The sequence below is a fragment of the Octopus bimaculoides genome, chromosome 1, assembly GCF_001194135.2.
Source record: "Octopus bimaculoides isolate UCB-OBI-ISO-001 chromosome 1, ASM119413v2, whole genome shotgun sequence".
NCBI classification, from domain to species: Eukaryota; Metazoa; Mollusca; class Cephalopoda; order Octopoda; family Octopodidae; genus Octopus; species Octopus bimaculoides.
Window position 1 is genome coordinate 131,863,093 of NC_068981.1, and position 16,692 is coordinate 131,879,784.

The following is a 16,692-nucleotide window of genomic DNA, read 5'->3' on the forward strand; positions in this document are numbered from 1 at the left end:
GGATGTTCAATATGAAGTTTTGAACTCATTATGTTGTGGTTAGTAATCCATTACCTTAAATCTGAAGCCATTAAGTCTTTAAACATTATTTTAATGGGTTTAGTCCTTCAAAAATTTAATTGATCATACTGACCTCAGTACGTATTTCAATCTGGCATTTATTTTATAGATATCTGCTTGATGAACTGCTAACTTTGAGACATAGTGGGACACAATACTCGATTTAACAACAAATGTAAACACACACACACACATTAGGTGCAAGAATGACTGTGTGGTTGAGAAGTTTGCTTCCCAATCACATGGTTCCACGTTCAGTCCCTCTGCATGGTATCTTGGACAAGTTTTGTCTACTATAGCCCTAGGCCAACAACAGACTTGTGACTGAGTTTGGTAGATGGAAACAAACAGCGCTGTTCATCAGAAAATGACCAAAAAACATGTTTATAAAAAGACGTTTGCTTCATACTCCTCATGTGCTGATTCTGCCCATAAGAAAGGAACAAATAATACAATGTGGTTGTAGGTCATAACACCTGGGCAATACCGGAGTGCATTGCTAGTAGAATATATTCCAATATTTAAAACTTTTATTTAGTAAACACCAAGTATTTCATTATATTTGAAAATTCAAAGTGACAGTGGTCAAAAATATATCATTAAGTTTGTTCATATTTTTTATTTCAATCTCTGAAGAGATAAATTTATTTACTTTCAATCAGAATAGATACCACTAACCCTAATCTAATCTTTGGAAACATGCTACAGTATATGTTTCATGCTACAAAAGAGTAATCCATCTGACCCTGCCAGCTAAGGCCTTATCACTCAAAATCTAAGACATGGAAACAATTGTTCACAAAGACCTTTTCTATCACTTTGAGTCTCTCTCTTCCCCCTCTATGATCAATATGGTTCCCATTATGCCAGATCTATTGGAAATTTGCTGAACAGAGTCTCTCACATTAGAGAAATTCAAAGCAATCAATTATATTATGTTTAACAACTTCAAAGCCTTTAACAGTGTTTGGTATGCAAACCTTGTAGTTAGGTTGCTTGTCTATATTCCTTATTCAATCTTAATTCTTTATAATGGTAGCTCTCTGTCAGACTGCACCACTGCAAATATACTGATAGGTATTCTATCCAAACATCCACATCATATCAACTCTAGTGTACCCTAAAGTTTGGTAATGTCTCTCACACTTCTCATTCTGTACATTAACAACTTATTTGCTTCACTCTAAACAACAGAATTCTTTTTAACCCTTTAGCATTTAAACTGCAGCCTCACAGCTCATAACCATTTGTTGTATGCACTGGTATGGACATGTCCTCCATCTCCCACTAGATCATTCCACCAGGACTTTACTCTTATTCAACGCAGCAGCTGCAGGCTGAAAGAGGCCTCATGCCAGGCCCCACACTAGATGGATGGACATGATGGAGAGGAAGATTTCCAGAAGCTCAATGTCACCTTGGAGGATGCAGAGGGGCTGACACAGGACCACAAGCTATGGAGAGCACTGGTGGACCTGGTCAGCTCTATGCATGATAACACCTCTGGGACCACTAACTTGGAATGACCCCAGCCCCATCAAGCAAAAGCATAAAATCAAAGCAAGAAGAAGCATATATGGCCCAAATATTCTACTTCTTTTATGTTCAATCCAGTCAGAGCCAATCTCTGACACCTGCCCTACAATATCATTCAAAAAATAAACAATCACACCATTGAAATTTGAAAGCTATGAGACAATGCATGATTAATTCAAAACAATTTGAATAAATAAGTGTTACATCTGACAGAATAATCTGAATGTTGAAGGATTAAGATTTTTGCATACATGTGTCATCTATGACAGCTTCATCTCTTTCAATAGACAGACACAATCACTACACATATCGAGTGAACAGTCTTGAACATCATCCTCTCTAGTCATGAATGTACATCCGAAACATTTGAATGTCAGGTCTCAAAATTTCTGTTATGATGACTTCACATAATACATGACAGTCAACCCTGTAGGCAGCTCAAATTATCATGAGAGTCTTTTCATACTAGATAAAATGGTGGAGGAGCAGTCACTAATACTACTTTTGAAGAACTCCTCCTGGATGGGTTGCTAGTCCATCACAAGGTTAACTCCTGAGTGAACTAGGGTAATGTGAAATGAAGTACCTTGCTTAAGGACACAATATGCAGCCTGATCTAGGAATCAATCACATAACTTTATGATTGTGAACCAAACATCCTAACATCTAGGACATGTGCCTTCATTCACACACATGTAGCATAGCCAAAACAGCATCAGACACCACAGTTCCTCTTTACAACCTGAAAATACCCAAACCTATCCTAACTCCCTACAAAGCTGAAATAAAAACCAATATTGGCGTACTGCTGTGATTGCAGACACGAACATCATAAACCAAGAAAGAAGGCCATTCAACTAAATGGCAAAGGTTTACTCACCAACACATTTCAATCACTAATACACAGGCTCACAATTCTCTCTCTCTTTCTTTCCCTCTCCCTTTTCTATTGCTACTACAATGGCTTCCGATACTCTGAACTAGCTAGCTGCATATTCTCCCATGCAAGCTCACTGTCTTTTCCACTCATCACTCTTATTCTTTTTCATCTTCCAGATTCCACACTGAACACTTTCATAGTCCTTCCTCCTTACATGTGCAACCCATTGGAAACCCATCTGGTTTTTCATACTGATGATGATCTACAAATGTTCAAACTCAACATCAACCACACCAATCTCACCAGGCTGTGGATCACCCTCTTCCACATTTAATTAGCTTATATTAGGTTGTCAAGAAAGTTCTTGAGGTTTTTAACCTTTAAATTCAGATGCACATATTTTGGCTCAAACAAAACTTTATTAATCGAAATAAACACCATCAGAATCAACACATTTTTGCCAACGCAAAACAAGTTTATTTATGCCAGTAGCGTAAAAATCCTGCGTTCTGGTGGCGATGAAGTCGTTGAAGGCGTGTTTGGCATCGTCTTGGTTTTTGAAGCATTTCTCATGCAGGAAGTTGTGAAGATGCTTGAAAATGTGGTAGTCGGTAGGCAAGAGGTCTGGTGAGTATGGCGGATGAGGCAGAGTTTCGTAGCCCAATTCATTCAACTGCTGCAGGGTCAGTTGTGCAACATGCAGCCGAGCGTTGTCGTGGAGAAGAATTGGTCCTTTTCTATTGACCAATGCTGGCTGTTGTCGGAGTTTCTTATGCATTTCATCCATTTGCTGACAGTGCTTCTCCGCCGTAATGGTTTCATCTGGATCCAAAAAGCTGTGATGGATGAGACCAGCCGCAGACCACCAAACAGTTACCATGACCTTCTTTTGGTTCAACTTTGGCTTCAGGAAGTGCTGTGGAGCTTTGTCAGCATCCAACCACTTAGCTGAGCATCGCCGGTTGTCGCAAGGTTATAGTAAAAGACACTTGCCTAAGGTGCCACGCAGTGGGATTGAACCTGGAACCATGTGGTGGGAAGCAAGCTTCTTACCATACAGCTACGTCTGCAAGAATACAGTACAGTAGCATGCCATTTTATTAATGACTGAATTTTCAACTGGTTGCTTGGTACTTTACTGACTGAGCCGACTATGTCTCATGCAGGATCTCATAAATGTGATATATTGCATATAGGTTTATACCTGTCACCAAACTCAACTCACCAAAATTAGTTTTCGATGGGAATTTTAAAAAAATTATGATAGAGAAAAGAAGAAAGAAGGACTAATTGTTAGCTACTTCATCTAAATCAAAGTTATAACTTACTAGGTGGTGAATTTGCAAAAATAGTAATGTTTAGGATCAAATATATCTTGGTATTTAACTGCAACTCTCTAAGTTCTAAGTTCAAATCCTTCTGCAGTTGGTATCAATTTTACTCCCTCGGGGGTTGGTTTTTAGAGTTTAGCACGATAGTAGACTTTATCAAGCAGACCCATTATCAAAGACATTCCAACCACAACTATCCAGTTTTTTTTTCCAGCATGGTATATTTAGAGTACATTATCAATGTATCTCTTTGTGTTTTTTTAATATGATAGGATGTAATTTGAGGGAAATTTGGCAACTGTTTCTAGCAGACCAACTGATTGTGTGAATCTCTCTCTCTCTCACTGGGATCGATATGCTGGTACAGCAATCTCCCTCTTAAGTACACAACTCAAACCTAACCACTTGTGCATACTTAGCTGGTAGGTGCATACATAGCAACAGCATTATTAAATCAGTTGCACAAATGTATGCGTGCCACCAATCACTACAAGACTCATGTATGCACATGGTTTTAGATCATATTTGACTTTGCATGACATGTTTAAACAATAAACTTCACAAGATATCACATGCCTTGAGCCGTTAGTACTATTTAGATGTTCATCAATGTTGCCATAGAACAAATTGTTGATAAACTTGAACCGGGGATTCTTGAAGATTTTGTGCATACTTATCCGGGATGTGTACTTATCTGGGAGGTTACTGTATTATATCCCACTATTCCCATACATGTGGGGGAGCATGACCTAATGTTTAAGGTGATGCACTTATGATTGTAGAATTGTGGTTTCAATTTCTGGACCGGGTACTTCATTGTGTTCTTGAGCAAAACACTCATTTCCCATTGCTCCAATCCACTCAGCTAACAACAGTGAATAATCCTGCAATGGACTAGCATCTCATCCAGAGGAGAATATTTATGCTACAGAATCTGGGAAACTGGCCTTGTGAGCCAAAGGCTCAAGAAAGGTCTTTGATCCTTTTTTTCTCATATCCCCATATACACATACAAATTCACTTTTTGCCTTAGTAAGGATCTAGTCCAATAACGGTTTCAAATTTTGACACAAGACCAGCTAACTTTAGGTGAGGGGATCAGTCGATTACATCGACCCCAGTACTCAACTGGTACTTATTTTATCAACCCCAAAAGGAGATGAAAAGCAAAGTCAACCTCGGTGGAATTTAAATTCACAACATAAAAACAGGCAAGATGCCACTAAGCATTTCGCTTGACTTGCTAACAATTCAGCCAACTTGCTGCCTTGATCCTGTCTAATAATAACTCAATAAATTTCAGCTAGGATTCAGGACTGGGTAAAGTATATCTATAACTTTAGTAGGGATGGTAAATAGTAATAATCAACAGAAACTTACCATTGAATAATAAGTGTTTTTCTTTCTGAAATTAAAAGGAAAAACATATTTGTAAGAAGAAATAAAATATAAAAGCAGAAAAAACGAAAATACATCTGTTTGATAGTCAAACTAAACAGCTATCTAGACAAGCTGTTTCATCTCATGAACCCATTCTGTCAAGGTTTGTTGATCCTCTGCTATATATTTTGGCAATTGAGCTCATTGCCGTGGAGATTAGACGTGTTCAATACCACCTAGAGACACACTTTAACAAAAACTGAAGGATGCCTCACTCCCAGTGGTCTTCCAACACTGCAGACATGAACCTGGAATTTCTGAGGACCTGTGCTATTACTAGATAGTAGTTGACCCTACACTAGGTTCATCTGTCCCTTTGATAGGTCTTTTTAGTCCTGATTGGTTTCTAGCAACCCTCCTCACCAGGCAATCCTAGTGGGAGTGTCAATTGTGTGTGTGTGTGAGCTACATACTTTGTCCATTCATAATAGAATGCACATTCTTTTGAGAAATCAAAGTGGGGCTTAGGACAAAAATGGTTGACATATATTGCTCTATGTGAAGATAATTTTGGTTTCACTGTAGACCAGCAAAGATCACAGTGAGTACCAGCAGACCTTGACTTCACAGATGATATAGTACTCATATCTAATGAAATAGATCAAGTACAACAGCTGCTCAGCAGAGTAGAAACATCAGCTGTTAAAACAGGACTGTACACAAATGTCAAGAAAATGGAATACATGTCTTTCAACCAATCAAGTGATGCTGAACTGTTTGCTTTGAGTGGTTCCAAATTGAATATTCCTGAAGATTTCAAGTACTTGGGTGGTTGGGTGAGCAGTTCGGAAGCAGACATCAAGATCAGAAAGGTACAAGCATGGACAGCCCATTACAAACTAAAGGTCTGGAACTCCAAAACTTCCCAGGCAAATTAAAATCAAGCTGTTCATTGCAACTGTCAAACCAGTGCTATTATATGGCTGTGAAACATGGACACTGACAAAGAAATTATCAAACAGGCTAAAAGGATGCTATGAATTGCCCTAAATATGAAATGGCAGCAACATATGACAAATGAATGCCTTTATGGACAATTGTCAACAGTTAGTAAGAAAATCAGGCAATTACGGCTGTGACTATCTGATCATTGCATGCACCACCCTGAATTAGAGACATCCAAATTAGTCTTGTGGAACCCACTTCAAGGTGATATAAGAAGAGGAAAACATTGTCGCATTTACACTGACAACTTAATTACAGACACTGGCCTGGAATGTATCTAAGACTTCAAAGCAGTGAAAATGGACTGAAAAGTGTGGTAGGTAGACTTTGTTGCTGCAGCCCAGGTTGGAACCTGGCCATAATAAACAAGATGTCACTGCCCAATCTTCCTCAAATACTACCCTGCTGCATCTTAAAATCCCTAATAGGAGCAGAACCAGAGAGATGATATGTTAGAATCTTTCCCAAGGTTATTAGAGAAAATAAAAGTTGGAACTACTTGGGGTCGAAATATGTTTGGTTCCCCCAGCAGCATTACAGATGCATATTTTTCTAGGGAATAAAGTGCTGCTGGCCATAACTCATAAGCGAGTATGATATGATAGCATATATCATACTTTCGTTAATTGTTCTGGGTGCATATGTGGTCGTGTGCAGATATAGACAACCCACTTTCCATTGTCCCAGGAGTAGATCCAGCATTAGACAGCTGGAGGGAGGGTGAGCTGCACGAGCACTCAGCTAGTATTCATTTACAACTGAGTAAACTGGAGCAATGTGAAACGAAGTGCTTTGCTCAAGGACACAACACGCCACCTCAGACGGGAATTGAACCTACGACTTTCCAACTGAGCCGAACACCTTTACCACAAGGCAGTGCGCTTTCACTGTTGAATTAAGCAGTCTAGTCTTAGATTCGTGACTCTAGAAGTCTTTTTGATGTCCACGGCAGTGCTAAAATAGTTTAAGGTCCCTGAAAATAAATTACTTAAAATATTGATTTTTCAAATAACTAGATTTGTCTGAAAGTTTTATATTTATTTGGGAATAAAAGTATTCTTTTTATGAGTAACAACAATTTTTGTTATATTTTAGCGAGTTATATATTACATTTTAGTTCGTATTCCAGACGAACAAAATTATAAGAGGAGTATACTAAAAGAGCCATTATAATTCGCCTGGCACATTTTTACGGATGGCTATCTCTATCCCGGTCAAAGTGAGTAGGGAAAAGGTTCACAGCCAAGGTCGCAGAAAGTTTACATTTTCATTGGTTTGAAAAGAAACACCTTGTAGTTTGTTAGCCTGCAATTCTACACCTATTAGCATACAAAGCCTAGATCTGATATCAATTCCACCAAGTTGTCGCTGGAGAAAGTACCGCTGCAGTTCTCAGTCCAGATAAGGGAACTACCACCTCGGAATGGGAAGACTGTGATACCGTTCTCTAGGTCTAACCAGGTCGGTTACTTGCTCGACACTTCATTCAATGCGGTAACTAACTGCTGTTGATCAGTCGTCTAAAGCAACAAAGATATGACGATGTAACTTTTCTTACCGTTTCCCTCCTTTTTTAATCATCTTCTGCAGGGTTTTTGATTTCATAAAATCTCTGTGGACACAAGAAAAATGAATTCCTTTGGCTGTTTGAATTGAAATTCTCCTTATACAACTTCGGACGAAAAAAGACATGCTTACAGTAGGTAGTAAGTCCCTTAAGCCCTTACATCAAACTGCAAAAGGAAATTATGGATTCGTTTTAACAATAAAAACAAACAAAGGAATAAAATCAATAATTAAAATATATACAGTAAAAACAAATTATTTCATTTCAGTATATTTTTATATGATATATTCGGAAAAATAAGGCCTCTACCCTCACCTCAATTTTGACTATTTTACAGGAATGATGTTTAATGAGTTAGAATTAGCGATATTTTGTCCTATAAACAGTTGGCTCAATCAGTAATATTTAGAACTTATTCTAATGAAGAAATCCTAGGAAGACATGGATAGTTGTGGTCCGGTGGGAAGGAAAAGCATAGTATTTTTTAAGCTTATGTTTACAATCTCAGCGAAGACTAATTTTTGAAGAGACGTATGTCAATGGGGAACACCGTTAGGTAATTGAGAGTTACCTCCCTTCATCAGAAAGTGCCAACAAACTTATTACGTTCGAAACAGGACAGTGTAATGTCTAGTCGTGCTCTTCGTCGACTTCAAAAGGACAATATCCCTGTTCTTATCCATGACAGTGGCGACGAGAACAGTAACAGTGAGAAGGAGTTAAACAATGAGGATTATCTTCTGAAACCACGCGCACGCAATAAAAACAAGAAAAAGAAAGAATTCGTTGGTAATCGTTTCGATTTGGTAAAGTATTCAATATGTTGACTTTAATTTGGCTCTTTGATATAATAACTAGAATACTGTAGATTTTCTTTTTTCTGGAGAATAAGGAAGTTATACCAGTCTACAAGAAGTTTATTTTCTTGTACTATCCTTTGTGAATAAGGGTATGAATCGTTAAATAAAAACCTGCAAACTCTTCATATCTATGAAGAAACGTATGATCGTTGTCCTATGGCTTGCCTGAGAAAAAAATTGTCATTGTTTACAAAACTGGTTTTTGCCAAGATTAGGAGAAAGACCTTTTTGAACATTTCGCGTCAACCTGTTGCATTGATTTACATTTTTTTAAACCAGCGGTTCTCAAATGGTACGCCGTAGTTTTTTTTTTTTTTTTTTTTTTCTAATTATAATTTAAGCCTTCAGAAAATCTATACTAATGCTTGAGTGTCTTGAAAAACGTATTATTTATAATTTTTACATCCATGGTATACTAAATGAAATAAAGTAAGTAGTTGATGGATGCCGAAATTTTATTTTAAATTTTTATGAGGTGCACCAATAATTTTATATTTCAGCTCCAGGATGTTATGAAGTTAAAAGGATTGATTACACTAATCAAAAAAATATATGTCTGCCAGATAATTTATTTCGTCCAGATTAAAATTTCTTTAACTAACATGATTCAATAAATTTTATAATTTTTATTGTTAAATAATAACAGTGCCATCATCCGATTTTAGCGTAATCTCTGTATTCCTTTATGTATGTAGTTACTTGATATGGTGCAATAATTTAATAAAAGTTCTAGTGATATAATAGCTGATTGCTTCTCATCAGAAGCTCTGGGAACACAAAATCTATTTCCTCCATACGTTGCTTTTAGGGTTTAAAGTTGTTGATCGTTAAATTAAAACTTGTAAAATCTGTTTATATATCTAGGCCGACTGTAAAAAAATGAAATTGTGGATTCTGTGAAGCAATTTTTATTTTATTTTAATGCCGAGAAACAGTATGTTCCCTTTTCTGTTTTCTGGAAGATCAACTTCATTACAATTGTTAAAAGTAACAGAAGAATGGATAGATGATGTGAATGAAGGAATGAGAATAGATTGCATTTTCCCGAGGTATTTGATAAGGTATTGCACTTGAGACTTACAACTAAGCTAAAAACATGTGGTTGTAATGTTTAAGCATATCAACTTGGATTGAAAACTTTTTCAGTGACAGAAAACAAGTGATTGTGACAAATAAATCAACATAGTTCTCCATGACATCAGGAATACTTTAAGGATTCCAATCCTTTTTGTAATACAAATCAAAGACTTCCTAGAAATGTTAACTCAAATCTATACTTTTGGTGGTATGGTGCCAAAGTTACCCATGCAAAACAATTCAAGAGGAATGCTTTCCTAAACTGTAAGAAGATATCCAGGAAATAGAAAACTGGAGTGATACATAGATGTTAGCTTCCCATCCAGATGTGAACATCTTCACATAGGAAGAAAGATTTACGAAAAAGAGAAATATAAGCTGTGCCAGACTGTAATCAGAATGAGGGTGAGAGAAAAAATTATAAGAAAAAGCTTATTGTGATAATAGAAAAATGATAGTAATTTTTAAATGCTTATCATTGAAATATATCCCTTTACAAATGTATTGTGAGATCCTATTGAGATTATGCTGATCCAGTCAGGAGTTCCTTCAATAAAGAACACAGGCAAAATTTGATTTGTATGAAAAAGAGCTACTGAGCAACTACTTGGATGAATAATCTGTTTCAACCATAGAGATCAAAAAAATTCAAACAACCGAGAAGGTATTTTGGAAATATAGAAAATAGTAAATGAACATTATGAAATAGATTTATGTAATTTTTTACCCCTGACGTGAATGTAAAACAAAAAAAAAATGTAAAAAAAATATACAAGAGAACGTAAAACAGAAACAAGAGGAAAGTGACATTCAGTTTGAGAACAGTAAAAGTTTGGAATAATTTGATGAAAGGAGTGGTAACAGTGAAAACAATAAATAGAATTGATTGAAAAAACATTGTGGACAAATCGAAATAAAATATGATAATTAAAAAGACATACTTTGGGGTACCTGTGGGGAACAATCAATTATATCAATATAGTACTGGATAGCTACTTATTTTACTGAACATAGAAGGATGAAAGATAATAGCTTCAACATAGTTCAAATTTAGAGAATAAAAATGCCATTACTAGATACTGTAAAGCCCCTTCTTCAAAGCTCTAAAGATTCTACCTATCAACCCCGCTTCGGCTCCTGTTTATCTCCTTATTAAGATGTATATTGTTATATTTATAGTATTCTAAGTAATTAAGTATTTTGTTCTCTATTAATATATATATGCATGCACTGTAAATAAAGGCTATGAATAAAATGTGCTTGCTAATTCCATTTGAAAATAGTTTAAGCATACTATTTGGCGACCAATACACAGACATTTGAGGATTTGAATGAACTTCTAATATTGGGTAGCCTACTCAGTGAAGATTTTAAATTGTAATAACCAGCTAACAAGATTTAATCCAATAAACACTTAAATATTGATAATACTGACGAAGTGGATGCATAACTACAACAGTTTAACTTAAAACTATTTATGTGCCCCTGGACTGGCTCTTGTGCAGGTGGCACATAAAATACACCATTTGAGCGTGGCCGTTGCCAGTACCGCCTGACTGGCCTTCGTGCGGGTGGCACGTAAAAGCACCCACTACACTCTCAGAGTGGTTGGCGTTAGGAAGGGCATCCAGCTGTAGAAACTCTGCCAAATTAGATTGGAGCCTGGTGTTGCCGTCCGGTTTCACCAGTCCTCAGTCAAATCGTCCAAACCATGCCAGCATGGAAAGCGGATGTTAAACGAGGATGATGATGATGATTAAACTGGAACTAGTTAAGCTAAAATCCTTTGCATTATGTTTCATCAATGCAATCATCAAACTGAAAGATGTCTCATGTCTGACAACAATTCAAGATGGCTTAATTGATGTTTTAAAGTGTACTGTTGAGAAAGTAAAGAAAGACCTCTCAGATATTAAAATTTTTGGATATAAAACAAACCAAGAAGAATTTGCTAAGGCTCAATGTATATGTTTCTTTCTGTAAATTTTCTGCAATCAGAGATGACCATGGAGCCAAGCTTATAACATTGTTTTGTTTCGTTTTTTTTCATTTTAAAATCAGTTATGTTCAGACAAAAGTAAAGATTGTCAATTATCTAAGAACACAACCCTTTTGATAGTAACCTGCTTAAGACTTCATTTGGTTTTATGATACAAACTTCTTATTTTAAAGTGATCTAGATAAAAGTCTTCCTTTAAAATTTCATATTAATGTCCCAAATGCCAGCTTCATTCTGACAAAGTGAGGAATTTCAACCATGTTTCGTTGTCTGCTACCACAACAGCTCCTTTATAGGATCCAGTTAGCTCAAGACATCATCAGGAGGAACCATGTCCGGTTTCGGCCCCTACTCCTCTACCGTTTTGACGTGGCGGGGCCCCACCTTTCGGAGGTGTCTTCAGCTCTGGTGTTGAGTGCATGTCTTCTTTCTTCTATTCCCTGGCCTCTTCGATGCAGCATCAACGAGTGTCAGCGTCCGACTGACTGTCTTGTCAAATTCCCCGTTTTTATACCTGCTGCTAGGCTCCAGCAGGCTGCCCCAGCAAGTTGTCACGTGACACTGTCTAAACTTTAACTGATCCAAATCTTTTCTCTCCTTCCTGGTAGATTGTATAAGCCAGGTTCTTGAGCTTTTGTTCGTCGTCGCTTTGAATTTGGTGGTCATTCTTGATACTTCGTTGTTGAATTTTTTATAACTCGCTGCGTCATTTGCTTTCGGCCACTTAATCTTTGTCTTCTTCACGCCTATCACTGTTTGTGACTGTTCTAATTCAACTGTGGAATGTCCCTCGCTATGGTTATTTTCCAGGAGGTTCTGGCCACACGTCTTACGGTTCATCAATTTTACTAAATTCTTCATTATTTTCAAAATTTAGTGAAAGAAAAGCAGTGCATTTCAGCAATGCTAACAAAAGTGTTAATCATCTCTGACCTGGTTAATTTTGTTGTTATGCAGTCTGAACATTTTCTCTTAGATCAATAATGCAGACAAATTTTAACACAGAAGTATTTTACATCACATAAATGTTTTGGTACAATTTCCTCTACTTGGTTTTTTTTTTTTTTTTCATATAATCTCATGTCTTTTGTGTCTTACATCTTGAACTTAGAATAGTATTTTTGTTACAATGTTGTCTACAACCAATATTAAACATTTTTCTATTTAGATATATCTTCAATGGCTTGTATTATATCTTAAGAGTGTTCAATGTCCTCTGCCTAATTTTACTGAACATTTAACAAGTCTACCCTGGTCTTTGCTTATATATATGTGAGTATGTACAATAATAGTGTTATGTAAAAGATTGTCTTACACTGACTTTCTAACTGGAAGGTTTTTTTTTCCTTTTCTTTTTCCATTGACCACAATCTAAGTTGGGGAGTAAATTTTTCTTCAGGATTTATTTGTCTCAAATGTGACAAAATAAATTGAATCTCGTTATCAGTCATTGTTCTTCCTTGTAGCTGGAAAATGGGAACAAAGAAGATGAGTGTGATGAAGAGGAAAAAGAAAAGGATGATACTCAAGCAGAATTAACAGAAAAGTCAAATGAAGTTGTTCAGAAAGAAAGCAAAATTGTACCACAAAAAAAGAAGAAAAAGAAGAAATCTAAAGCTACTCATGGATTTTGTAAAAATGAAACAACTATTGCACAAAATGTAAGGAAGCTCTGATTTCAAGTTGGTAAAAATTCTTTGCTATTAATATAGCTGAGTTGCCTTTAAAATTATGTTCTCTAAAACATATAAAGGCAATATGACAGTATATCTTTATTCATTGCTTTTTTTTTTTTTTTTTTTTCAGTATGAAGATAACATTGATGCAGAAATAGAAGAAGCAAATGCTATTTTGGGAGAATTTCCTATTCAGGAAAATAAGGTCTCAGATAAAGAAATAGCAGCAAACCATGCACGTTCAATTTTTAATGTTGAGCACAGGTGATAAGCAGTCTTTCATTAACTTTATTCCTTTCAATTTTTGTGAGAGAAAATATTTCATATTTTACTTGAATATCATTTAAAATACATTTGTTTTTTTTTTTCTTTCTCTCTAGGCATTTAAACCCTGAGTATGAACTGAAAAGATTATTTGGCTCCCGAGTTATAAAAAGTGAACTAACGTAAGTTTTTATTTCTACTGGCATGAAACTAAGATTTTTTAATTAACTAATTAATTAATTCATTTATTCATTTATTCATTCAGATGGAGAAACTTCTCTCTCTCTCTCTCTCAATTACACTCAGCACCATCTATTAGGTTCTGATTTTTGTTTTGAGAATTAACCTTATTTGGCATGCTGGGCTTGTGGATTGCTTTTTAGGTACCTAGGTAGAATTCGTCTCAAAATGCAGAGAGCTGGAACAAATACCATAAGACATTTGGCTCAATATCTTAAAGATCTGGCTAACCACTACCCTAGATTGATACTATTGAGTTCACCCCAAAAGGATGAAAGACAAAGTTGACCTCAACATTTAATGCATATTAATACTTAATCAAGGCAGCAAGCTGGCAGAATAATTAGTACACTGGGAAAGATGTTTAGCGGCATTTCGTCTGTCTTTACATTCTGAGTACAAATTCCACTCAGGTCAATTTTGCTTTTCATCCTTTCAGGAACACTAGGGTTGGTGTAGTTGACTTAACCCTTCCCCCAAAATTGCTGGCTTTGTGCTAAAATTTGAAGCCAATATTTCATCATCATCATCATCCTTTTAACATCCACTTCTCCATGCTTGCATTGAGACACATTTTCTATGGTTCAATGCTTTCCTGTTGCTACCCCCCTCCCCTCCATCCATTTCCAAGCAAGGTAATATTTCTCCATGCTCAGATGTTTTCACTGAAGACTGGAAAGAAGGGACATCGCATATATGATGGCAACACTTGTTTGTCTCAACATTGCACTGTTGTATAATGTTGAGATAAGGAAACTCAAAAACACACACATCATCTTCATCATCATCATCATTTAACGTCTGCTTTCCATGTTGGCATGGGTTGGACAATTTGACTGAGGGCTGGCAAGCCAGAAGGCTGTACCAAGCTCCAATCTGATCTGGCAAAGTTTCTACAACTGCATGCACTTCCTAATACCAACCACTCCGAAAGTGTAGTGGGTGCGTCTTACATGCCACCGGCATGAGGGCCAATCAGGCAGTACTGGTATTGACCATTCCTGAATGGTGCTTTTTACATGCCACCAGCATGAGAGCCAGTCAGGTAGCACTGGCAACGACCACGCTTGATTGGTGCTTCTTATGTGCCACCGGCACAGGACCAGTCAGCCAGCACTAGCATTGACCACACTCAAATGGTGCTTTTTACATGCCACCGGCAGGGGGCCAGTCAGGCGGTACTGGCATCAACCACACTTGAATGGTGCTTTTTATGTGCCACCAGCATGGGTGCCAATCAGGTGGTACTGTCATCGGTCACGACAATGACTTCACTCGACTCAACATGTCTTTGCAAGTGCAGTTTATTGCCCAATGATTGAAGGATACTCTTAAGTGGGCCAGTTATGCTGCACTGGCATAGACCACGGTTATGGTCTCACTTGGCTTGACAGGTCTGCTCAAGCACGGTATATTGCCAAAGGTCTCAGTCACTTGTCATTGCCTCTGTGAGGCCCAACTTTCGAAGGTTGTGCTTCACCACCTCATCCCAGGTCTCTTGGGTCTACCTCTTCCACACACACACACACACACACACACACATGTATATAATTTAGATTTAATTGAATTAGGTACTTAAGTTGAAGCACCAGGTCAGTGTGGTATTATTGGCACAGTTCGAAGTGAGGTGAATAAAATCAAAATAAGCAACAAGATATCAAGCAGCAATGCAGCACAACTGTTTCAAGCAACTCCATAGTCTATTCTTAGCTACAGTAGCGACAATGGGAATTTCTTCCGTCTTCTTGCTCTGTTAAGATATTTAAGAAAAATTATGTGTCCTACTTGTTAAAATCTCATTCATTTATTTGTGCAGCTGAAGATGGCATTGCATTTAACCTGATGTAATGATTGCAATACACATGTATATATAGGTGGGCTTTAAATTTCTGTCTACTGAACTTCCTCAAGTGTTTACTCAAGTGACTTCTGCTATAGCCCCAGGCTTTTGTCAGCCAAGGACTATGTTCCAGTGTGCCATGCAGTGGGACTGAACCTAAACCCATGTGGTTGGGAACCAAAATTCTTAACCACAAAGCTACACCTGTATCTATAAACATCTATTAATAATTCTATCAGAAAAATAAAATCACCTTTTGATTGTTTCTTAGCATTTTGTTGGTGTAGATTTTGAGAGAAGAAAAACACTTCAAAAGTATGTCAATTCTCTAATTCATTCTTAATATAAAAATTATATAAACATATAGGGATCAGCATGAGTTGCCTCACCAACATACTGAAAATTTAGAAATAGCAGCCAAAGAACTACTAATTCTAACTACAGTTTTTTTCTCTAACGGATGGCGATATTTATGGCACACAGAACAAAATAGAAGAGAAAACAAAAACAAAACTTGCCGTTAGTTAATCATGTACGATGTTTCGTGATTAGAATATAAAATTCTTTTCCACTCATCAACATGATATACAAAATAAATCTGAAAATGCTAATTCACCCATGTATATCTGACCATGCGACATCACATATCACATGAGAAGAAATCAGCATCCACAAATTTATCGACCAGTAAGTTCCGTATCCCTCCTCAAAATTGACCCATGTGCGCCACAAATAGTCCCACAGAAAATACTGCAGTTTAACCATCCAAGAGAAGACCATCAATGTATAGATATAGGGCAGAGAATTGCCAATTAGTTAATAAAATTAATAATTAACAATTTTGCCAAGTAGTTCAGTATGCAAAAAAACCTTTATCGGTAAACCATTTATAATTATAAACATATAGGGATCAGCATGAGTTGCCTCACCAACATACTGAAAATTTAGAAATAGCAGTCAAAGAACTACTAATTCTA

General features: G+C 36.7%; 2 protein-coding genes across 2 annotated transcripts in view; one reads left to right on the plus strand and one right to left on the minus strand.

Moving 5' to 3' along the window:
- Positions 1-8,278, minus strand: part of LOC106874671 (uncharacterized) — a 15,854-nt gene extending 7,576 nt beyond the window's left edge. Inside the window, exons 1-3 of the mRNA XM_014922468.2 lie at positions 8,075-8,278; positions 7,751-7,925; positions 5,188-5,212 (exon numbers count right to left, since the gene is read on the minus strand). Coding sequence (XP_014777954.1) covers positions 5,188-5,212; positions 7,751-7,884 — 159 coding nt within the window. The 5' untranslated portion in view covers positions 7,885-7,925; positions 8,075-8,278. The remainder of the gene's footprint in view (positions 1-5,187; positions 5,213-7,750; positions 7,926-8,074) is intronic.
- An 11-nt stretch (positions 8,279-8,289) lies between these two features.
- Positions 8,290-16,692, plus strand: part of LOC106874670 (transcription factor 25) — a 31,395-nt gene continuing 22,992 nt past the window's right edge. The window contains exons 1-4 of the mRNA XM_014922467.2: positions 8,290-8,565; positions 13,162-13,356; positions 13,502-13,635; positions 13,752-13,817. Coding sequence (XP_014777953.1) covers positions 8,386-8,565; positions 13,162-13,356; positions 13,502-13,635; positions 13,752-13,817 — 575 coding nt within the window. The 5' untranslated portion in view covers positions 8,290-8,385. The remainder of the gene's footprint in view (positions 8,566-13,161; positions 13,357-13,501; positions 13,636-13,751; positions 13,818-16,692) is intronic.